The sequence below is a fragment of the Esox lucius genome, chromosome 14 (assembly GCF_011004845.1).
Source record: "Esox lucius isolate fEsoLuc1 chromosome 14, fEsoLuc1.pri, whole genome shotgun sequence".
Lineage (NCBI taxonomy): Eukaryota > Metazoa > Chordata > Actinopteri > Esociformes > Esocidae > Esox > Esox lucius.
The window spans coordinates 499,592-524,896 of NC_047582.1; the positions used below are offsets into that span (position 1 = coordinate 499,592).

The 25,305-nt window shown below is 43.3% G+C and overlaps 2 protein-coding genes across 2 annotated transcripts in view; both read right to left on the reverse strand.

The window, feature by feature from the left end:
* Positions 1-489: 489 nt before the first annotated feature.
* LOC105008091 (calmodulin-regulated spectrin-associated protein 1-B) lies at positions 490-12,015 on the reverse strand. Its single transcript, XM_034297036.1, has 3 exons — positions 12,004-12,015; positions 11,036-11,083; positions 490-2,102 (listed from the first exon to the last, which is right to left on the reverse strand). Exons 1-3 carry the CDS (start codon positions 12,013-12,015, stop codon positions 1,809-1,811), a joined length of 354 nt encoding a protein of 117 aa, XP_034152927.1. The 3' UTR covers positions 490-1,808.
* Positions 12,016-15,391: 3,376 nt separating this feature from the next.
* The window catches only part of LOC105008094 (neurogenic locus notch homolog protein 1), a 55,456-nt gene continuing 45,542 nt past the window's right edge, over positions 15,392-25,305 (reverse strand). Inside the window, 9 exon segments of the mRNA XM_013132928.4 lie at positions 15,392-17,918; positions 18,131-18,228; positions 22,005-22,152; positions 22,314-22,612; positions 22,765-22,927; positions 23,108-23,198; positions 23,533-23,746; positions 23,853-23,998; positions 24,215-24,655. Coding sequence (XP_012988382.2) covers positions 16,629-17,918; positions 18,131-18,228; positions 22,005-22,152; positions 22,314-22,612; positions 22,765-22,927; positions 23,108-23,198; positions 23,533-23,746; positions 23,853-23,998; positions 24,215-24,655 — 2,890 coding nt within the window. The 3' untranslated portion in view covers positions 15,392-16,628.

The following is a 25,305-nucleotide window of genomic DNA, read 5'->3' on the forward strand; positions in this document are numbered from 1 at the left end:
AATTTAAATGGACTAATTTGAAAACAGGTTTTTATTTTTTTATTGAAATCATTTACTCTCTAGGCCTCATCAAGAGTGAATTTATTGACAACATTTCACATGTCTATTCTCAGCCATAATGCAACTTACAGTAAGTCTGTCAAGGCCCTGTATCAGAGGTTGCTATGTATGTTTCCTTATTGAAGCCATTCAATTATTTAGATCAAAGTGGTGTGCAAACAGTATTTATTTATTTAGCAAAGATGGCATAGTCCTGCATGTGTGTATTTTGTTTTGAGGATATTCAATAAACAATAACAGAATGAGAATTTATTTCCAGGCACAATAAATTATATTCATCCAGTTTAGAAATCAGATAATTACATTAAATTAAATAAAAACAAAGATAAATAATTTTGTTAAATAACTTGTCCTGTTTATTCCATTTTAATATTTGCTAAAATAAATATAATATATTAAAGAAACAAATACAATCTTTAAAGCCTGTAACAGAAATAATCTTAATACTGCCAACTTTTAGGAAGCATAAAGAGGTGCAATATAAAAAAACAAACACTATTATAGAAAATGCAGCAAATAATAATGAATATCAAGTATTAAGGAATTCCTTTGACTTGAACACGTTTGAAACAGAGTCAGTCATTGCAGAGTTGCTTTTAGTGCTCACAGACAGTTTTAGTCGTCAGAAGTTTCCCAACCACGTGACTTGATTAAGGGTAACTCCAGGCCTTTATTATAGGCTGTGGCTAAAGCTAGGTTTTCCTTGTTGTCCTGGTCAAATCACATGGCAATGAAAAATATGAAACCTTGTCAGCTACATTAAGTCAGACTTCAGATCAGATTGCAGTGTTAAATGAAAAGCAGCAGAAGATACTGGTGGTTCTCTTGTAGTAAGAGTGAGCTGAGTATTTAGTGCATTTGCAGCATCCTAAGTATGATTGATCACAGATCAGCATTCTACTGTAGACCAAAGCCTGTTCGTTTGGAAGCAAGTAAATACTGTAACCACCTTCCCACTAACAATAACAACAGTAAGGACATTATGGGACAGGAGCCCTGGGACAGGAGCCTACAATTCCTATTTAACAGTGGGAAAGCTTGTTTGATTCCGTGATATCACTTTTTAAAAGCATAATTCAATGAGTTAATACATTCAACGTGAGACAGCAGCTCACTACTAACCCCCTCGAAAAAAACGTGCACATAAAATCAGACTTGACCATACTAGTCTCTCATAATTTTGTACCTAACAAAAGGTTAAGCAAATTGGTTAAAAAGATGGTGGTTCAAGTACTGAAATTCTAACCCATTGTAGTAGTATTAAATAAATTGCTTAGTATAGGAGATCAGAAGAATCACAGTAGCAGGATTTTGCTAGACAGGACTTTCAGTAATGATTCTAGCACTTATTTCAGTAGTCCTGTGTAGCTCTCTTTTCACTCTATTACATAACAGTAGATGTGTGTGTTTAGTATCAAACAATAAACCAAACAATATGCCCTTCAGTCAGTTGGCCCTTTAGCGTAAAGCCCAAAATCTAAAACAAGAATGCTACATGCATAAAACTGCCTTGAGAAAAAAATTCTAATCAACTGCACATTCAGATTGAAGGTGTTCATTCAAACTCTCATATCCACCTCCACCTTTGGTAGAATCCAAAGGCTACACCCACATTGGGACAGATCAAAGACAGACTTTTAACAACAGCCACATCCTCCATAAGTGTCACTTGTCATTCATTTCTGAGATTACTGGGTCCTGCCCAACTGTAGGATGACTCCTTATGAAGTGCCCTCTTATCCTCTACCTCACTTCTTCCTAGAAGACCCACCAGGCCTCTTGATATGCCACAGTTGGTTGTGAATGGACAGGGCGTCCACGCTGACCGACACGGTCTTGGTGGGGATGCAGTTGAACTGCTTGCGGTCAGAGCTGTACTTGTAGAGCTTGTCAATCATCTTACGGCTGATGCTCCGTGGCCCCATGCCAGTAAACTTGACAATCTCTTCAGTGTCGGGGGAGAAGGAGTAGATGGCTCGGAACTGGCAGCCTCCATCCCTAAACATGATCATCAGGTGGTTGGCCTCACACCTCTCCAGCTCCTAGCATTGAAGGGACAGATGGAAGAAATCAGCGACCATTAAAAAATATATATTGATGATGGTGTTGGAGAGCACAATCTAACACGTAGGTCCAAAATCTCACATAGGTATTCAATTGCGTCCTGGCGACTGCAAAGGTCATTGCATATGATTCACATAGTTTTTATACTCATCAAACCATTCAGTAACCCCTTGTGCCATGTGAATAAGGGCACTGTCATCCTGGAAAACACCACTCCCATCAGGATAAAGGTGATCACTCAGAATAACACTCTAATGATTAGCAGTAACCCTTCCCTCAATCTGGGGACAAGTAGACCCAGATCACGGCAGGAAAATGCCCGCCACAGCATTACAGAGTCTTTGGACACTGTCACTGCAGGGGTCAAGCATTTAGGCCTGTACCATTCTTTTTGTCTACCTCAAACATGCACATACAGTGAGGGAAAAAAATATTTGATCCCCTGCTGATTTTGTACATTTGCCCACTGACAAAGAAATGATCAGTCTATAATTTTAATGGTAGGTTTATTTGAACAGTGAGACACAGAATAACAAAAAAAAAAAACAGAAAAACACATGTTCATTTGCATTTTAATGAGTGAAATAAGTATTCGACCCCTCTGCAAAACATGACTTAGTACTTGGTGGCAAAACACAGAGGTCAGTATATCTTGTAGTTGGCCACCAGGCTTGCACACATCTCAGGAGGGATTTTGTCCCACTCCTCTTTGCAGATCTTCTCCAAGTCATTAAGGTTTTGAGGCTGATGTTGGGCATTGTCATGCTGGAATTCCCATTCACGACCCATTTTCAATGCCATGGCTGAAGGAAGGAGGTTCTCACCCAAGATATGACTCTACATGGCCCCGTCCATCGTCCCTTTGATGCAGTGAATTTGTCCTGGTGTCCTTTGACAGCTCTTTGGTCTTGGCCATAGTAGAGTTTGGAGTGTGACTGTTTGAGGTTGTGGACAGGTGTCTTTTATACTGATAACAAGTTCAAACAGGTGCCATTAATACAGGTAAAGAGTGGAGGACAGAGGAGCCTCTTAAAGAAGAAGTTACACATCTGTGAGAGCCAGAAATCTTGCTTGTTTGTAGGTGATCAAATACTTATTTTCCACCATAATTTACCAATAAATCCATAAAAAATCCTACAATATGATTTTCTGGATTTCTTTCTCTCATTTTGCCTCTCATAGTTGAAGTGTACCTATGATGAACATTACAGGCCTCTCTCATCTTTTTAATGCATATTTGAACACTCAAATATGCATTTGCCTTTGTAATGAGGCATTCATGCACTGCAACTGTACTATTGTATCCCTAACTGTGAAATTCTCAACAGACTGTTCTAGCTGACAGGTTACGTCCTGCATTGACTTCTGTTGTTCCTTATATTTTGCAGTAATGCATGTGCATCACGGTTATCAAATATGTGCTTTTGACCACAATTTCTGACCCAATTTAGTGATGTCTTTTCCATAGATCCAAATGCAGATGTAACTCTAGTCACTGCTCCTATTATAACAGTAGCCAGTTGAGCAGTCTTTGAAACTGAAGCTCCTGCCATCCATGCCCCAATATTGAACCCTCTTTTAAAGTAACTTAGATCACTTCCTCTTGTCATCTTGATCCAAAATTGAGGTAAACTGGACCTGCTCTGCATTTTTATACATGTCACAGAACATGATAGGTTGTTAAAGCAGTGAACCTGTCTAGAAGCATTTATATTCGTTACATTCCTCCACTCATCTATTCAGGATTTTCCTTAAACCTTTCACCATTCAGTATATAAAAAAATAATCACCTAGTTAGCTGTATGAAATCTGAGAAATAACCACTGAATATGTAGGAGGAAATGAGGTGCAATGCAAAGGTAAATGTGCGTGCACCTGATGACAATCACACTTTATAAGGCACTGCAGGGGTGCAACAGCCGGGTGCCCCACCTCCCATTTTATAAATACCCACTGAACACCTGCACTCACAAATTTCAGGTCTGCTCTTCACTGCGACCCGAACTGCAAAGCACCCAAAATGGTGTTGTAGCTCATTCCAACTCTCATGGAACAAAGGTTAGAATGCAATCAATCTGCCAAGCCAGAAAAGGCAGTCCTTTCAGAAAATTAGGAAAATGACTTTTTTTGGGCCAGTGCCATATTAGTCAAGTTCTCTTCCTCATATGTTCCTGGCCAATAGCTAATCAGAGTCTTCACATCCATCCATCCATCCCAACCCCAACAATTTCAATGAAGTTATTTCCCCAGTGCAAAACCACCAGTAATCATTTTACTGAACTGATGCCTCGTCTCGTCTGTTGCTTATCAAACTAACCCATCATTGCTTTCCAAGTCAGATAACACTGGTCACAGTGCACAGCTAAATCATTTTAAAACATACGATCAGTTATATCAAATAAATGTTTTGCAATTCAAATATTTTGTAATTGGTTGTAAGAGTAAGAGACAACCTGGTTAACCAAAACCACTGATCTACTTTAACAACTATTGTGATAAATCAAGGAGCATCGATACCAGCAAAATCTCATGCAGGTCACAGCAGCCAACACGAAACGTTCAGCAACTCTGTGTTCAAGACTTGAGTACTCTTATTGAAATCATATTTAATATTAGTTCATATTTGTAAATGTATTCAAAGCTTGAGTACTCGTGTGTCTATCCCTAACCCATATCAATATCAGGTTGATAACACTAACGCTTCATGTCAAACTACTCCAAACTCTTGACCGTCCCTCAGATTCTCACCATCACTTACAACCCAATATAGAGAACGCACTACAATACCCTCCTTAAACATGTGAAGGGAAGTTTCTCTGATCTGTTTAAGGAGGAGTAATGTTCCATGAACAACTCCAATTGCCCTATTGGAAATGGTACAATGTCATTAAGTCAGTGGTTCATGTAGATGAGGTTACATGTTTCACCTCACTTACTGCCAGCTGCTGAACCCTGGGCTCTCATCAACATGGAGGTTCTCAAAGAATCACCTGGGTGACCCACATACACACATGACCCAACAGAACACATGCAAGGGCTAAACAGAGAATACACACATAGCAAAGCAAAACAAAGAACAAACACTCAATTGATTTCCATTTTCCATTTCCCCAGAAGGAAAATATGAAACAAATAATGTGATACATAACTTCCTCTTTTTGGAAACTGAACTGTGCCTCGGAACCATTCAAGGTATGATGCACTTTTGAAACTAATAGGGTCTTACATGAGGATACTAGCTGTTGAAGAACCTTGAGATAGTATTTTTTACTTTGATATTTGTAAAGAATATTGAGCAGGCAAAACACATGTATTTAATTTCTTATGGGATTCATATTCAACAGTAGGTTATAACAGAATGGGACAAAGAGGGGTGCTGGAAAGTGCTCCGACTGGGGACTCCATCGTTCTACTGGGGGACTTCAACGCCCACGTGGGCAACGACAGTGACACCTGGAGGGGAGGAATTGGGAGGAACGGCCCCCCTGATCTGAACCCGAGCGGTGTTCAGTTCTTGGACTTCTGTGCTAGTCACAGTTTGTCCATAACAAACACCATGTTCAAGCATAAGGGTGTCCATCAGTGCACGTGGCACCAGGACACCCTAGGCCGCAGGTCGATGATGGACTTTGTTGTCGTTTCATCTGACCTGCGGCCGTATGTCTTGGACACTCGGGTGAAGAGAGGGGCGAAGCTGTCAACTGATCACCACCTGGTGGTGAGTTGGATCCGATGGCGGGGGAGGAAGCTGGACAGACTCGGCAGGCCCAAGCGTACTGTAAGGGTCTGCTGGGAACGTCTGGCCGAGTCTCCTGTCAGAGAGATTTTTAACTCCCACCTCCGGCAGAGCTTCGACTGGATCCCGAGAGAGGTTGGAGATATTGAGTCCGAGTGGACCATGTTCTCCACCGCCATTGTCGAAGCAGCCGCTCGGAGCTGTGGCCGTACGGTCTCCGGTGCCTGTCGAGGCGGCAATCCCCGAACCCGGTGGTGGACACCGGAAGTAAGGGATGCTGTCAAGCTGAAGAAGGAATCCTATCAGGCCTGGTTGGCTTGTGGGACTCCTGAGGCAGCTGACGGGTACCGACAGGCCAAGCGGACTGCAGCCCGGGTGGTTGTGGAGGCAAAATCTCGGGCCTGGGAGGAGTTCGGTGAGGCCATGGAGAAGGACTATCGGCTGGCCTCGAAGAGATTCTGGCAAACCATCCGGCGCCTCAGGAGAGGGAAACAGTGCCCTACCAACACTGTTTACAGTAGAGGTGGGCAGCTGTTGACCTCAACTGGGGATGTCGTCGGGTGGTGGAAGGAGTACTTCGAGGATCTCCTCAATCCCGCCGTCACGTCTTCCATTGAGGAAGCAGAGGCTGAGGGCTCAGAGGTGGACTCGTCCATCACCCGGGCTGAAGTCACAGAGGTGGTTAAGAAACTCCTCGGTGGCAAGGCACCGGGGGTGGATGAGATCCGCCCTGAGTACCTCAAGTCTCTGGATGTTGTGGGGCTGTCTTGGCTGACACGCCTGTGCAACATCGCGTGGCAATTGGGGACAGTGCCTCTGGGATGGCAGACCGGGGTGGTGGTCCCTCTTTTTAAGAAGGGGGACCGGAGGGTGTGTTCCAAATATAGGGGGATCACACTACTCAGCCTCCCCGGGAAAGTTTATGCCAGGGTTCTGGAGAGGAGAATACGGCCGATAGTAGAACCTCTGATTCAGGAGGAACAGTGTGGTTTTCGTCTGGGCCGTGGAACACTGGACCAGCTCTATACCCTCTACAGGGTGATGGAGGGTTCATGGGAGTTTGCCCAACCAGTGTTTTGTGGATTTGGAGAAGGCATTCGACTGTGTCCCTCGCGGCATCCTGTGGAGAGTGCTTCGGGAATATGGGGTCCTGGGTCCTTTGCTAAGGGCTGTCAGGTCCCTGTACGTCCGAAGCAGGAGCTTGGTCCGCATTGCCGGCAGTAAGTCAGACTTGTTCCCTGTGCATGTTGGACTCCGGCAGGGCTGCCCTTTGTCACCGATTCTGTTCGTACATTTTATGGACAGAATTTCTAGGCGCAGCCAGGGGCCGGAGGGTGTCAGGTTTGGGGACCACACGATTTCGTCTCTGCTCTTTGCGGATGATGTTGTCGTGTTGGCCCCTTCAAGCCAGGACCTTCAGCATGCACTTGGACGGTTTGCAGCCGAGTGTGAAGCGGTGGGGATGAGAATCAGTACCTCCAAATCCGAGGCCATGGTCCTCAGTCGGAAAAGGGTGGCTTGCCCACTTCAGGTTGGTGGAGAGTGCCTGCCTCAAGTGGAGGAGTTTAAGTATCTAGGGGTCCTGTTCACAAGTGAGGGAAGGATGGAACGGGAGATTGACAGACGGATCGGTGCAGCTTCTGCAGTAATGCGGTCGATGTATCGGTCTGTTGTGGTGAAGAAAGAGCTGAGCCGCAAGGCGAAGCTCTCGATTTACCAGTCAATCTACGTTCCTACTCTCACCTATGGTCATGAGCTTTGGGTCATGACCGAAAGGACAAGATCCCGGATACAGGTGGCTGAAATGAGCTTTCTCTGCAGGGTGGCTGGGCGATCCCTTAGAGATAGGGTGAGAAGCTCGGTCATCCGGGAGGAGCTCAGAGTAGAGCCGCTGCTCCTCCACATCGAGAGGGGTCAGCTGAGGTGGCTTGGGCATATTTTTCGGATGCCTCCGGAACGCCTTCCTCGGAAGGTGTTCCGGTCCCGTCCCACCGGGAGGAGGCCCCGGGGAAGACCTAGGACACGCTGGAGGGACTATGTCTCCCGGCTGGCCTGGGAACGCCTCGGTGTCCCCCCGGAAGAGCTAGAAGAAGTGTCTGGGGAGAGGGAAGTCTGGGCATCCCTGCTTATACTGCTGCCCCCGCGACCCGGCCCCGGATAAGCGGAAGATGATGGTATGGTATGGTATGGTATGGATTTTGTTGAGTTGACTCCCTGTGAAGGTAAGAAATGCTGTTTGGTAATCAGTGGTGTTTTCTAAATGGGTTTAAGCATTCCCTTGCAGGCACAGCACTGTGGATGAGGTAGTAAAAGTGATGTGCAGGAAAATAATCCCATATGACTGACATCAGACAATGGTACCCACTCTGTCAACCAGGTAACAACCTCAATGTCAGAAGCCTTGAAAATGTATTTGTAAACATGCGGTAGTTATGACCATCATTAGGTAGGAAAGTAGTAGGATATGTTAATAGCATGTTGAAATCAAGATTGGCAAAATTACCGGCTGACAGGCTTTGCCTGGATACAGGTGCTGCCAATTGTTCTGATGTGCTTGGGTGATAGAAAATATTAAACAGTATGCCTACAGTAGGACAAGGAAAAGCGTCAACATTTTATTGATCACACTGCTTTTCAGTTACTGAATAGACCTAGCATACTCAAGTAATGCTAAGTTGTGCTATCTCCACAGTCGAACCAACTAGGGAATGCTAATTGCTAATTTGTTTCATAACACCAGTGGTAGCATAGGCATGGGTGTTACCCAGTGTAGTAAATATTACTATCATGTTGAGACTGGGTTAAACATAAATTCAGAAGTATAGATTTAATATTACTGTAGGCTATGTTTTTATAAGTAACTAATTTAATTCTACTGGAAGGTTGGCCCTGAAACCCCTATCTTTGTTGCTGGCATCTAGTGTGTATGGTCATTGTTGGTAGTATGGTTCGATGGTGTTTACATATCTCCCTAAGGGGTGGCTAGGATGTTGTGATTTTACCTTAAACAGCTCCACCTGGTGGCAGTGAGCATACACATCGTGACTTGGCTAAACTAAACACTGTGCCGCGTAATCAGCGGTATATTACTGCTGGGGAGAAGCTTGCAGCTATTGTTTGTCTATGGGATGATGCCGGCCTGGTTTTTACCTTCTAGATGAAGCAGGTTATAAATTGGACATTTTAATTTATATTTGTAAAACGTGTACATATTTACAGATAATGTTTTTATTTACAAAATATTTTTTCACATTTACAAATAAATGTTTTATTTGCGAGTTGTTATGAATTTACACACAGATTTTCTAGATATATTTACGAATATTGAGACACATCTAACTCCATAGATCGTCCCATATTGAAAAATAAAATTCACTGTCCCTAACAGAATCAAATACGGGACGCAACTGGTCCCGTATTTTCATGCACATCCTACTCTAGTGCATGCACTACATTTTCACAAGCAGCTTCGATTGACATGAGAAATAATAAAACCAAAAGAGTTTCATGAGACATAGTAGTAAGTAGTAGTAATTCAGAACGACAGGCGTATGGTCTGTCATTCAACGTCAATGTTGCCCTTGTTACGGAGACTCAGACAAGTGGTAACGCTTAGAAGTGCGGTTCACCCAGATACAGAAGTTCCCAGTCCTATACTCAGAAGACCCGCCCTCTCTGTGTGTGTGTGTGTGTGTGTGTGTGTGTGTGTGTGTGTGTGTGTGAAATGTAACAATATCCAACTTGATGAAATTCAAGTCACTTTTATTTATTTTGCAACATTTAAAACAATAGGAGTTGACCGAAATAGTTTTGTACAGTCGAGACAGATGGATTAACATCCGCCTCAATACAGGTAGGCTATACGTGCAGGCGCTAGAACCAACGTGTGAAGGTGCCTGCCACACGGGCCGCAGTAGGCGATGAAGGTCTCATAGACTTTGGAGTAGGGCGGTGGGCGGCAAACCGCAAGCATTTCTGTGCACGCTTGCTCGTGGGTCCAGGCGCCCAAAGTTCAAATTTGTTTTTGAGCACCTGCCACTCATGTCAACCAATGAACAGTGTTCATCTTTCCAACCAATCAAACGCTCATTCATTGACAACACTGATAGCCTATATTAAAAGAAAAAAGATGATAAATATATTATTGTCGGATTTGCCGTAGTTATACAATTTAACGTTGCACTCTGCAGACTTACAGGGGCATAAACCAAAATAATTCAGCGTGAAGGAACGTTGGTGCAGTTGTGTGCTTATCAGGTAGGTGCTATATACAGTATCTCACAAAAGTGAATACACCCCTCACATTTTTGTAAATATTTTAGTATAAATCTTTACATGTGACAACATTAAAGAAATTACACTTTGCTACAATGTAAAGTAGTGAGTATACAGCTTGTATAAGAGTGTACATTTGCTGTCCCCTCAAAATAACTCAACACACAGCCATTACTGTCTAAACTCCTTAAGCCAAATTGGGCCCAATTAGCCATTTTCCCTCCCCGGTGACATGTGACTTGTTAGTGTTACAAGGTCTCAGGTATGAATCGGGAGCAGGTGTGTTAAATTTGGTGTCATCGCTCTCACACTCCCTCATACTGGTCACTTGAAGTTCAACATGCCACCTCATGGCAAAGAACTCTCTGAGGAGTGTTGCTCTACATAAAGATGGCATAGGCTACAAGAAGATTGCCAAGACCCTGAAACTGAGCTGCAGCAAGGTGGCCAAGATCATACAGCGCTTTGTCAGGACAGGTTCCCCTCAGAACAGGCCTCGCCATTGGTCGACCAAAGAAGTTGAGTGCACGTGCTCAGCGTCATATCCAGAGGTTGTCTTTGGGAAATAGACGTATGAGTGCTGCCAGCATTGCTGCAGAGGATGAAGGGGTGGGGGGTCAGCCTGTCAGTGCTCAGACCATATGCCGCACACTGAATCAAATTGTTACGCATGGCTGTCGTCCCAGAAGGAAGCCTCTTCTAAAGATGATGCACAAGAAAGCCTGCAAACAGTCTGCTGAAGACAAGCAGCCTAAAGCAGAGCATGATCCCCTCCCTTCGGAGACTGGGCCGCAGGGCAGTATTCCAACATGATAACGACCCTCAAACAAACCTCCAAGAAGACCACTGCCTTGCTAAAGAAGTTAAGGGAATTTTTCTCGCAGTTCAATTGTCACCTACCGCGGCCCGTGTGCTGGCCTTTGATTTCCATGGGTGGGCACGTTTATCCTACAAAACAACATAGAATGGTAACTTCAGCATGAGGGATGGAAAGCAAATACTTTTTGCATGCATAGCCTGCTGAAGCTGTATACTAGCAAAATACAGAGCCGTCAATCAAATTTGAAAGCTTTTAGTATCTACAGTAGTCACACATTCTAGCTTAGTGATGTAAAGCACATCTTCGATCGCATTTGCAAATGAAGGCAAAAGAGCTAGCCTACATTCCCAGCAGTAATTAGTGAAGTAGGCTAAAGTATTAGGAAGCATGTTACACAAACAATTTTTTTGGGGGAAAGCATTCTTGCTCGGGGACAATGCCCCCCGTGCTGCAGGGTCTGCATACATGATTAAAGAAATAATACATAAGACAACAATACATAACTTAATACAATAGTACATATAATACATAGAGGGCAAGAATAAAATGGAAAGACAACTAAAATGACAAAATCAAGATCAAAGTATTACAATAAGTGTAATAGAAAAAAACCAACAACAGATTAAAACAGTATGAGAATGTTACAAATAAGTAGAGTGGACTTGACCAAAACCGAGGGACAACCTCAGACTGAACTAAAAGCAAGAGAAAAAAGGTGGGTCATTAAATTTGATTTAAATTTGTCAATGGTGGAATGGGACTTAATGTGGGATGGGAGACTATTCCAGAGCATGGGGAGCAGCAACATACAAAGCTAGGCTACCCCAACCTTCCTGGAGGGTGGGTTCTTGCTTCTTCCAAATATACCAAATAGTTTTGAAAGACCAAACTTCTTGCCTGTCTATGAACTGTTTTAATCTTTAATATAATTGATGCAACTACTATTTACTCTTATTTACTCTATTTCCATTACATTCATGTTGAGAATAGCAGAAGACTGAAATGAAGACTGCCACACAGTCATCCTCCGCCGGGAAATAAAACTTACGGAAAACGTCATCACCTGAAGCAATGTTTCGAAAAGAGGTTTAAAAAACCGGCAGCATAACAGGCTAGCTAAGAACAATGTGTATACACAGACACCTCAGTAACGGAATTGCAACAAGTCCAGGCTGAGCTAGTCTATCTGAATTTACTGCCAAGAGTAACGTTATCCACATGATGTGGATAACGTTACACAAAGAAACACGATTTAGCCAACGTTACGTATCAGTTGATAAAAGTTACAATGAGTAAGCACATATTATAAAATTCTAACTTGTTGATACCCTAAGAAACACGATTTAAACAAGTTAGCTAACAATGTTACCATACCTTTTCAACTGTTGATATGCGAAGAAGCACAAAACATCTGAACTTGAGGATAAACGAAGAAACAAAAAATAGTAAGCAACCAAACTTGTGGTCACACGAATAAACAAGGGTTACTGCTAGGTATTTCATCTCAGGCCAACGCTGTTTTTTTCAAGCTCAGTTTCTATAACTTGTTTTCCCGCCAATGGTTTAGAACTTGCGTTCAGCTACCAGGTAACTTGACTAAAGAATTTGAATGTTAATATAATATTGCAAATAGTCATTGTTTATTACAAACAGTCATTACGTTTACTCAGTAATCTAACAAAACTTAACACAAGTTATTTATAATAGAACAGAACTCGACATTCAACAATTTTCTGTCTGATTGTCCCAAAGAATCCCTGATCTTCGTTTGTTTCACAATTGCAACTTGTCTGCTAAAGATTGTTTATCAAACAAAGTCAGATACAGGTGACAAGATGAGTGTCTCAGAGACAGGAAAGTAATCAAGATTTGAACTTCCGGTCTTGATCAACCATTTGAGAATCGTCAAATCAAGATTTGAGAATCGTCTTGATCAACCATCTTTGATCACAGACATTTGGTTCCAGAATTCAGTGGAATGAAAACCAAAATGGCTGTGCACGTAAACAGTAATTAGCCAAACAAGCTCAACATAACCTTCATGAAGGTGTTTTTCACAGATTGTATTTGTCCATAACTAAATCTGCAAGAATCAGAATTCATTATTTTTCACCAACTTTAGTGAAATAGTGAATAATCACATAAATAAAGGCATTATTAACACAAACCTTTGTCTGCTGGTTAGCATATGTTTTATTGATAAGACAAGTGGAGTGATCCTCAGGAAAAAAACACATCTTAGAAGGTTGATCAATAAATATTAAGCATAATCTTTAACAGTACTACTGCCCTAAAAATATAATTTAAACCAGTATAAAATCAGAATACGGCTCCATATCTAGCAACATGGTGTTTATGGGCTGCTGTGGTGGCAATGTTTATTGTCATAAAATGCAATTCTGGAATTGTGAGTGCATACTGAAATAATATGTGTTAAGAAATCACGCTGAGGGGCCTTTAGTGATACTTGTTTGAAGCATTCAGAATTCTGAATTGCTGAAAAACCATTACACCCGACTTGGGGGGAGATGGACTTATACCTCTTTTCAAGATTTTATTTTAAACATGGTGAGCGTGGTGAGCTTGCAAATGTGGGGAACCCTAATAGCGCCACCACGTGGTTGAAAAAAAAAGATATGCAGTAATTTTTTCCATATGGTCTTTGTTAAAATAGGTACCAAGTAGAATTATTATACCATTATACTTATAGGAGATGTCTATATATGTGCAAAACCACGACCCCTCACATGTTCATTGGTCAAAAGCATCCATGTTTTTAACATCCTGGCCTGATTGATATAACCTTTGAAGAACATGGACTATAGATGCCAAATATAAAAAAAAACTAAAAAAAACACTGTAAAGTGCAGCTTGTCATCAATTTGTCATGAAATATTTTAAACAATATTTGGTTGTTTTGAGAGAGTGGATGGGATAGGGTCAGGCTACTGCCATTGATGATCAGTTACTTGTTTCACAATGATGTATAGGTTGCTTAACTGGCATTGTCAAATGTTGCTAACCGGATCATTTGGGGGTATCAGAAAATACTTCAAAAAAAAGAAGAAACATTTGAATCTGGCCTCACTGCCATCATCCCAATAAAAGCTATACTGTAAATAACATACCATACCATCTTCTTCCGCTTATCCGGGGCCGGGTCGCGGGGGCAGCAGTCTAAGCAGGGATGCCCAGACTTCCTTCTCCCCAGACACTTCCTCCAGCTCTTCCGGGGGGACACTGAGGCGTTCCCAGGCCAGCCGGGAGACATAGTCCCTCTAGCGTGTCCTAGGTCTTCCCCGGGGTCTCCTCCCGGTGGGACGGGACCGGAACACCTTCCCAGGAAGGCGTTCCGGAGGCATCCGAAACAGATGCCCAAGCCACCTCAGCTGACCCCTCTCGATGTGGAGGAGCAGCGGCTCTACTCTGAGCTCCTCCCGGGTGACCAAGCTTCTCACCCTATCTCTAAGGGATCGCCCAGCCACCCTGCGGAGAAAGCTCATTTCGACCGCCTGTATCCGGGATCTTGTCCTTTCGGTCATGACCCAAAGCTCATGACCATAGGTGAGAGTAGGAACGTAGATTGACCGGTAAATCGAGAGCTTCGCCTTGCGGCCCACCTCTTTCTTCACCACGACAGACCGATACATCAACCGCATTACTGCAGAAGCTGCACCGATCCGTCTGTCAATCTCCCGTTCCTTCCTTCCCTCACTCGTGAACAGGACCCCTAGATACTTAAACTCCTCCACTTGAGGCAGGCACTCTCCACCAACCTGAAGTGGGCAAGCCACCCTTTTCCGACTGAGGACCATGGCCTCGGATTTGGAGGTACTGATTCTCATCCCCACCGCTTCACACTCGGCTGCAAACCGTCCAAGTGCATGCTGAAGGTCCTGGCTTGAAGGGGCCAACACGACAACATCATCCGCAAAGAGCAGAGACGAAATCGTGTGGTCCCCAAACCTGACACCCTCCGGCCCCTGGCTGCGCCTAGAAATTCTGTCCATAAAAATTACGAACAGAACCGGTGACAAAGGGCAGCCCTGCCGGAGTCCAACATGCACAGGGAACAAGTCTGACTTACTGCCGGCAATGCGGACCAAGCTCCTACTTCGGTCGTACAGGGACCTGACAGCCCCCATATCCCCGAAGCACCCTCCACAGGATGCCGCGAGGGACACAGTCGAATGCCTTCTCCAAATCCACAAAACACATGTTTTGTAAATAACATATCAAGGTCAATCCAACATCAATCAAGTCTTCTTATCGCCACTAGATGGTGCCACATACATTGCTGCAGCAATATTGCAACAGACATGGATTCTAATTTGAATGTAAACAGATTTACATTTACATTGTCTAGGGGGCATAGTCAAGCTATCTGCTCCTGAGAAATTTTAAACTGAATGAAAAAAAGGTTCTAAAACCATAACTGCAAGCTTAACAGTCCCCTTTATTGAATCAAGATATTTTACAACCAACTTTTGACAGGAAATACTTTTCTTTGCAAACTTTTGCATTACAATTTTATCTCAGGTCTAGTTTATAAAACATGACATATCAGACATCTACACCAAGCTTCTCACAAAGCGCTGTTTGTCATGAGACATGAAAAACATCCTCTTTTCTCTCACACGGACACAAAAAGCATTCTCTATTTCAAAGACACTCACTGGGAATATCATCAAACATGACTTTCAAAAAGCAAAGTTGCCAATTATAGAATACGGCATGTCTAAAACGTTGTATAGACCAGACAGAGCAATAATCAGATATGACATCACAGACAACCACCATGTAATTGAAACAGGATCCATTCTAGAGGTGTGGGCCTTTATCTTATTTTCTGGTCCTGGATCTGTTGCACTTTGAGCAAAAATGTTTCCAGTTGGTCTTAGCTGATGAGGATTTGATGATACTACCTACCCCGTGTTGTTTAAAAAAAGTTATGGTGGTCCCAGATCTCTTGACTAAATAATTCTCATCCCTCAATCTAATTGTACTGCAGTAATCAACCATTCAACGGACAATGGTGGCATTTTGAACACATTTAAAGACATGTTTGATCATCCCTTCTCTAGCACATACAGTGTTAAGACTTAAAAGATTTGCAGATCAGTAACAAAATTGTTTCAGTTAAAAAGACAAGGATATAAATCTTATCAATGAATCCTGGAACTTCAATAAAAAAAAAACATATAAAAGTCCAAAATTAAAACAAAAATATTTGTATACAAAACATCTTAATGACAATGCACTCCCAAATTAATACAGTCAAAATTGGTGCATGATCAAATGATGAGGGCAATATAAGACACCAATAAATAGCCAGTGTTTGCACAGTTCGCACAGTGTGTCACAGTAAATAGACATTAATTTTTTCTGTTCTCACAAATCTCACACATGCAGAGACAGTGGCCTCAAGCCCAGGTTCCCTTTCCCAAAATAAAAAAGCATAAATATAAAAGCATCTTCTTTATATCATGTCAAAAAGTACATAAATAAATACAAAAAATGTAATACATTTCTTGTCAGTTCTTGTCATTAGTATAAAAACATTGTAATAAAAAAGTTGAATCTTCAGTCTGGTCAGCTGTTGTTGTTCTGTCCATTCAAAATTATTTTTTATTTTTCACAAGTTCTTTTGTTCATTTTTCTCTGTGACCCATTTTACTTAAACTGGTCAGGGATTAGGCCCATCTGAGAATGCAAACTCATTGGAGGACTGGAGATACCCTCTGACCAATCAGACATATTGGAATGTGGAGAGGAGCTGGACCATTGGTCAGGGGATCCAGGGGAGGGAGTTAGAAAAGGGTGGTCAGGTACATGCAGCTGGTGATTAGGTGTGTTGTCCATAGGGCCGGAATAGCTGTGCTGAGAAGGCGGAGTAAGGAACTGGGTGCTGAGGATCTGGGTCTCCTGGGGGAGAACGGTGTGGATGGGGACCGAGTGGCCTGTCCCGTTGCCCTGTTGCATGTCCGAGCCGCTTAGTTCGCTGCTCAGGAAATTCTGGCTCAGTGTCTGGCCGGCCGTGGTGGAGTTGGAGTTCTGGTGCTGGAGCTGGTGGTTCTGCCGGGAGTGCATCTGCTGCATGAGATGAGGCGGCGTACCCAGATGGCTTGTCTGCAGGCCCTGGTAGCCCATCATCTGGGATAGGGTGGCGGTTGCGACCCCATGGAGGGGAGCCATCATACTATGGGACATAGAAGGGCCTTGGTTGAAGCCGCCCTGCTGTCCAAGACCTGGGTGCATCCTGGACCGCCAATCACACTGTCCTCCTCTGCCTCCAGCTAAGCCCATGGCCATTGTGATTGTTCCCTGGCAGCCAGGGCTGGAAACGGGCATGTGGGACAGGCGGGGAGGGTTGGGGTCAAAAGGCATACACCCACTGCCCTGCCCCTTATTGATGCCCATCTGACCCACGTGGTTGTCTCCACTGCCCTGCATGTGGTTGAAGGCTATGGGTGGAGATTGCTGGAATGGCGATGTCATCTGCGGCGACGTCACGTCGGACAGGTAACCATGGGGCGACTCCAGGGATTCAACAGGTGAGAGAACTGCTGAGCTGTCAAGCAGACTCCCCTTTCCATCCAGGGATTTCTTCTTCCTTATCCTCATGTCTTTGCCACAGTCTTTTCCGCCCTTCCCTCCAGAACCTGGCTTGCGGACCTTCTTTCCCGAGGGGGTGGGCTTTAGGCCGCTCAGGTAACCAGTGGGGGAGCACAGAGGTGGGGATAGGCTGGTGGCACTCATGGGACCATTATGGAGCCCCGGGCTCCTCACTAGGTTGTACTCGTCGAGCAAATGAACAATGTCATTATGCATTCGCTCCTGGGCGATGTCCCGGGGAAGTTGGTCCAGGTGGTCAGTGATCTCGCGGTTGGCGAAGTGCTCCAGAAGCACCTTGGCTGTCTCATAGCTGCCCTCCCTGGCTGCTAGAAAGAGAGGTGTTTCCTCCTACAGATTGAGTGAGAAAAGGTTTCAATAATGTGCTTTGTTTTTCATAGAATTTGGATTATTCTTTTATCTTCTGAACAGTGGCATTCACTAGGTTAGCATTGTCAATGAGCTTTTAGTATTTTTGTTCTTGACATTTTAAAATATCCTGTATGTAACCAACCAATTGGCAAAGAGCAAGTGTTTTGAAATGTTTGAGCCATTTTTTTCACCTTGTTGTTCTGCATGTCTTTGTTAGCGCCATTCTTCAGCAACACCATGGCTGCATCCACATTGTTGACAGCTGCCGCCCAATGAAGAGCAGATTTACCTATGGGGGAAAAATAAGATGATATGGGTATTTAATGCAAAGGCACATAACCTGAACATTCCTTGACCAAGACAATCCACAGTCCATGAAGCTGCATATGTCATTTAAGGGGAAATCTCAAATAGCGACCACCTGGTTAGTAATAACACAAATATGTAATGTGTTTGGAGGGAATTGTAAATACCACTATACAGTTGGGTCCGGAAATAATAACAATAAGTTTTGTTATTTTGGCTGTTTACCAAAGTATATCCAAGTTACAGTTAAATAAAGTGCAGTCTCTGACTAATTTGAGGTTTTCACATCCAAATTGGTAGAAGGGTTTAGGAATTACAGCTCTTTAATATGTAGCCCCCTCTTTTTTAAGGGATCAAAAGTAATTGGACAATTGACTCAAAAGTTGTTTCATGGACAGGTGTTTGGCTATTCCTTCGTTATTTCTACATCAGTTAAGCAGGTATAAGGTCTGGAGTTGATTCCAGGTGTGGCATTCGCATTTGGAAGCTGTTGTGAACCCACAACATGCAGTCAAAAGAGCTCTCAATGCAAGTGAAACAGGTTATCCTCAGGCTGCAAAAAAGCAAAATCCATCAGAGAGATAGCAGGAACATTAGGAGTGGCCAAACCAACAGTTTGGTACATTCTGAGAAAAATAAGAAACTAGGCAAGCCTAGTTCATCCGGCCCCGTAATAAAATACATTGATCGCGAGATTTGAACTCGGGTAGTCCACATGAAAGGCTGTGTCTTTAACCACTATGCCACCAAGTTACACATTTGCCAGATGTCGGTATAGCCCCTTGACATTATATAATTGTGTCACACACTAACATCACGTCAAGTTCGAATATTTCGTTAGACACCATAAACTATAGTGTTAAACTGAGTAAATATTCTCTCCACCACAAATAGCATCTAAGAACTTTATGGCTTTTGCCACTGGCTGTTTTAACAGCATATTAGCCATTTGTGAATTACATTGATACAATAAGTACTGGATCAATATAGGTGACGATAACAGACCTTTTCATCAGGTGAAAAGACGAGTTTCGTGCAGTCAGCAAAATATTTGTCTATCCTCAACAAATCCTAAGATAACATTTTAAAAGCCACCAGAAATAGTCGCAATATAACAGTAAACTGTTTCATTTTAGGCTTCTTTATAACGTATTTAAGGTTGTAGCCAGCGAATTTGTTGTCTATCCTGAACTAATCTTCTTTTGCCACTGGCAGTTTTAACAGCTAATTAGATTTGTGAATAACATTGATACTGTATCTATCAATATAGGTGTCAATAGTGATGGCCATTCAAGGCTTCATTACCATTCTTCTAGCAGCAAGATATTATGCTAGCAGCGCTAACTCAGATTTTCTGAGGAACCCCTTCACAACATCCAGCCAAGTGAAGAACACTCCACGAGGTAGGCATATCATAATCCAAGTCTACCATAAAGAGAATACTTCACAAGAGCAAATGAAGAGGGTTCACCACCAAGGTGTAAGTCTCAAGAATAAAAAGGCCAGATTAGATTTGATAAAACACAGTGAAGTCCGCATGATAGCATGGGCATGCAATGCTTCCAATGGCACTGGGTCACTAGTGTTTATTGATGAAGACAGAAGCAGCCGGATGAATTCTGAGGTGTATGGGGATATATTGTCTGCTCAGATTCAGCCAAATTCAGCAAAGCTGATTGGATGGTGCTTCATTTTACAGATGGACAATGGCCCTAAACATACTGCAAAGTTTTTTTAAACCAAGAAGTGGAATATTCTGCAACGGCCAGGTCAATCACCTGATCTCAACCCGATTAAGCATGCATTTCAATTCCTGAAGAAAAAACTTGATGCAGAAAAACCCATGAACAAACAACTGAAGACTGCAGTAAATGTCTGGCAAAGCATCACAAAGGAGGAAACCCAACGGTTGGTGATGTCCATGCATTCCATACTTCAAGCAGTCATTGCCTGCAAAGGATTAAAAATGAAAATTCTATTTATGATTACAGTGGGGAGTATTTGATACACTGCCGATTGTGCAGGTTTTCCCACTTACAAAGCATGTAGAAGTCTGTCATTTTTATCATAGGTACTCATCAACTGTGAGTGTCGGAATGTAAAACATAAATCCAGAAAATCACATTATGATTAAGTAATTAATTTGCATGACATAAGTATTTGATACATCAGAAAAGCAGAACTTAATATTTGGTACAGAAACCTTTGTTTGCAATTACAGAGATCATATGTTTCCTGCAGCAGGGATTATGGCCCATTTCTCCATACAGACCTTCTCCAGATCCTTCAGGTTTCGGGGCTGTCGCTGGGCAATACGGACTTTCCCTCCAAAGATTTTCAATTGGGTTCAGGTCTGGAGACTGGCTAGGCCACTCCAGGACCTTGAGATGCTTCTTACGGAGCCACTCCTTAGTTGGCCTGGCTGTGTGTTTCGGGGTCGTTGTCATGCTGGAAGACCCAGCCAAGACTCATCTTCAATGGGAGGTTGTTGGCCAAGATCTCACGATACATGGCCCCATCCATCCTCCCCTCAATACAGTGCAGTCATCCTGTCCCCTTTGCAGAAAGCATCCCCAAAGAATGATGTTTCCACCTCCATGCTCCATGGTTGGGATGGTGTTGTACTCATCCTTCTTCCCCCAAACACGGCGAGTGGAGTTTAGACCAAAAAGCTCTATTTTTGTCTCATCAGACCACATGACCTTCTCCCATTCCTCCTCTGGATCACCCAGATGGTCATTGGCAAACTTCAGACAGGCCTGGACATGCGCTGGCTTGAGCAGGGGGACCTTGCATGCGCTGCAGGATTTTAATCCATGATGGCGTAGTGTGTTACTAATGTTTTTCTTTGAGACTGTGGTCCCAGCTCTCTTCAGGTCATTGACCAGGTCCTGCAGTGTAGTTCTGGGCTGATCCCTCACCTTCCTCATGATCATTGATGCCTCACGAGGTAAGATCCTGCATGGAGCCCCAGACCGAGGGAGATTGACCGTCATCTTGAACTTCTTCCATTTTCTAATAATTGCGCCAACAGTTGTTGCCTTCTCACAAAGCTGCTTGCCTATTGTCCTGTAGCCCATCCCAGCCTTGTGCAGGTCTACAATTTTATCCCTGATGTCCGTACACAGCTCTCTGGTCTTGGCCATTGTGGAGAGGTTGGAGTCTGTTTGATTGAGTGTGTGGACAGGTGTCTTTTATACAGGTAATGAGTTCAAACAGGTGCAGTTAATACAGGTAATGAGTGGAGAACAGGAGGGCTTCTTAAAAAAAACTAACAGGTCTGTGAGAGCCGGAATTCTTACTTGTTGGTAGGTGATCAAATACTTGTCATGCAATAAAATGCAAATTAATTATTTAAAAATCATACAATGTGAGTTTTCTGGATTTTTTACATTCCATCTCACACAGTTGAAGTGTACCTATGATAAAAACTACAGACCTGTACATGCTTTGTAAGTAGGAAAACCTGCAAAATCGGCAGTGTATCAAATACTTGTTCTCCCCACTGTATGTTCATTTGTCCAATTACATTTGAGCCCCTGAAATAAGGGGACTGTATATAAAAATGGTTGCAATTCCTAAACATTTCATACAATATTTTGTTCAACCCTTGCATTCTAGATATCGTCAGGGCGGGAGATATATTTCCAGACCTAACTGTATATTCTAATATATATGTACTAACAAATGTGTATTTGTTTGCATTCTAGATATCGTCAGGGAGGGAGACCAATCAAGATCATTCATAAAGAAACCAACCAAAGTCATCAATGGCATTGGCATCAGCGTGGCAATTAATAAGCTCCTCCACCATGCCTTCCACAGCCAACCGGGCAGCCAGGATCAGTGGGGTTGTACCGTCATGCATGCGGGCGTCAAGATCAGTGGCCCGGTTCCGGATTAAAATCTAAATGAAAAAAGACAATTCAGTAAACATGAACAGTACAGCAAGAAAAACTTTTTTCTTTCAACATCTCTTAAATTTGCTTTTTGGCTCATGCTTTAGAAGATAATTTTGATGTTTGGATTCATAATAGAATACTATTATAGTATAGAGAACTTGGGTACCTGAAAGACTCCTTGTGCATCTGCAGCCACAGCAGCATGTAGTGGTGTGCGTCCCATGTTGTCTTGGACATTGGCATTGGCGGTGGACTCCAGCAGTCGCTTGGCAGCGTCTGAACGGGCGTAGCGGGCGGCCAGGTGGAGAGCAGTCTCACCTGTGCGGTCCGTCTGGTTGTGCAGGTTGGCACCCTGATAAATGAAGTCAGAAATGATCTCAGCCGATGGGTCCTCCTCCTCTTCACTGTTACCGATCTCCAAGCCTCCACCACTACATGAGGCGATCATTAGAGGTGTGAAACCATCTGTGAGAAACAATAAGTGAAAGATTGAAAGAGAGAGAGGGCGGTAGATAGTGAGAAACATTACATATTAGAAACAAGCAAATAGTCTAAACTTTTAAGAGTTTTATACTTCTTAAATAGTTTAAACACCAGTTCAGAAATTTCCCACACACCTGGGCCTCGGACGTTGACGTCCATGCAGTCGTTCTCAATCTCTCCCTGAGGAGGTGTTGGGGCTATAGAGGGGATCCGTAGGTCAGCTGCATCCAGGTGCTGCTGGGTCCATTGTCTATGGTCAGTGTGGTCACGCAGGTCCAAAATGGGTGGTTCCTCAAACTAGGACATAGTGAAACATGGTTCATAGGCTACAGCACACAATATCAACAAAAACGTACAATAAAGGGCAACATAATCATTGTAACCTCACTGAACATGTTAAGTAAGCAAAAACAATTATAGATGTCTGTATTTGACATTCATTATTCAATGTCTAGAAGGTTTTACATGCACCCTTACCCTAAAGCGTCTAGATTCTGTCTCCTCCTCTCCCCACAACCCATTCTGGTTGTCGTCCATCAGAGAAATGTCTGCAACGTTTTTCAGTGGCCTGATGGTCAAGCAGAGACAAGTTAGAAAAACCTCACATGAAAACACTTGACCTAAAACTTAACCTAGAAATTCCTGTTCCCTAGCCCTAAACAAAAATCTTACCCTAACCTTAACATCAATAACCTAACCTTTACGTGTAAACTTAATCTTGCCCTAATGCATAACCCAAGACCTAACAACCTATACTTAAAAGCAACCCAAATTGTAACGCAATGTCCAAGCTAACCACCGGAAACCCTTGTGCGGATTGTCAGGATTTCATGTTTAACAATCACTGTTGGGAATTTTTCTCCACTTGTACACATACACCTGGATTGCGCGCGCACACTTACTTGAGTCCCACAGAGTCCTCCCCCACGGGTTCTCTACGTTTCTTCTTACTGGGCTCAGATACTTTGAAGCCCTCAGGGAACCAGAGCTGTCCGTGCTCCCGTCTGCGTTTCCGTGATACCATTACCCCCAGGCAAATAAAGCCCAACACAGCCAGCCCCAGGAACACCACATACATGGGGTAGAACACGGTGCTGTCAGGGTTGGGCCGCACACCTGGTGAAGAGGTGCAGGAAGGGTACATCATTTTAAAATAGGGACACTTCTGTTTCAGTTATTTGATATTGGAAAGATGACTCCCCCCAAACAAATGTTTACTTACTGGTGACGGCTTCTATGTAAGGAACATTGAGATTGCCGCTGGAGGCTAGCGCTCCCAGGAATGCGGCAACGTCGGTGGCGCTCTGGAAGCAATCCGTGGACTGCTGATAGCATTGGCGGTTATCAATCTCCAGGTATACCACTGACCTATCAGAGAAAAGGAGGGCGTTAATTCAACCATTTAGTGGTAAGAGAAGCATAAACCTGACCAATCAGGTTAAATACGGACAATACCACATATACAAACTAGTAGGTGGAAACACTGAGCAAGTAATATGTGTTTTAGAGAAGAAGTGAGCAGTAGTGCATTGGTTTACAAGTAATGAGCAATGTATAACAGCTTAAATGAACGTGTGCACCCACCCTTTGATCTGCATGGGGTCCAGCTCTCGGCGCCGACGGTGTTTGTTTGCCATGGATGCCATGCTTTCCTTCACCTGGCCCAGCATGTCGGCTGGCACGGCCGCCCAGTCGGGCCACCCGTCGGTAGAGCGTTTCACATTGTGCTTGGCCAGTTCCTGCTCACTGCCATAGTAGGGGAACACCATGGGCTCGCCGTTACCATCGCGCCGGAAAACCACGTTGGTGTGTAGAACGCTGCTGAGCTCGCGAAGGAACGCAGATGAACCATTTTTCAGCTGCTCGGGGGGGATGTGGACTACCAAGACAAGGTGGCCGTCGGCTAGCTTCTCAGGCACATTGTTGGCACAGTCCAGTCCGTCCCATTCACACTCAGCGTTGTTACAGCCCTGATCACAGTGACCATCTGCGTAGTGGTCCTTACAGTACTGGTCATACATAGGGCTGGGGAGAAAGAGCATGGAAAGTCAAGACTCAAGTGAAAATGTTCCCTACTTGTCATAGCAGAGTACAAATTTTTCCTCACTAAAGACATTATCAGCAAAGTCAGTGCTAGTAGGAAGGCCGGTGCAATTGGATGAGGTAGCACATTAGTTTGAATAGGAAGGTTAGCAAAAATTGTGACAGCACACCCGATACCGTTTTTCATAAAAAAAAAATAGGATATTTTTTAAAATGTTTAGACCATTCACGGCTCCAATCATCAGTATTATTACAAACTATACATGAAACATTTTTGTTGGACCGCATAAGCGGAGCAAGCCTAGAAGAGCGAGCGAACGACCTTGTTAAATAACTTAGTGATTAGAGAAAAAGGACCTGCAAGCTATAGGTTCCCACAATCAAATCTCCTCACAGTCAAAACTAAGTTACATTTAGATTTGGCTATAACCTTCAGGATCTACATTATAGTAAGCCTAAACTAAAACTGTTTATTGTTATATTGCGACTGTTTCTGGTGGATTTTCAAAGGTATGCATCTGTACATGCTTTTGGGGGTAATAATATAGGCTTTTTCAAAACCCCTTGGGCAGTAAAAGAATTGGTTTCCTCGATTCTCTCGTCTTTTCACTTGACAAGAAAGTCTGTTACCA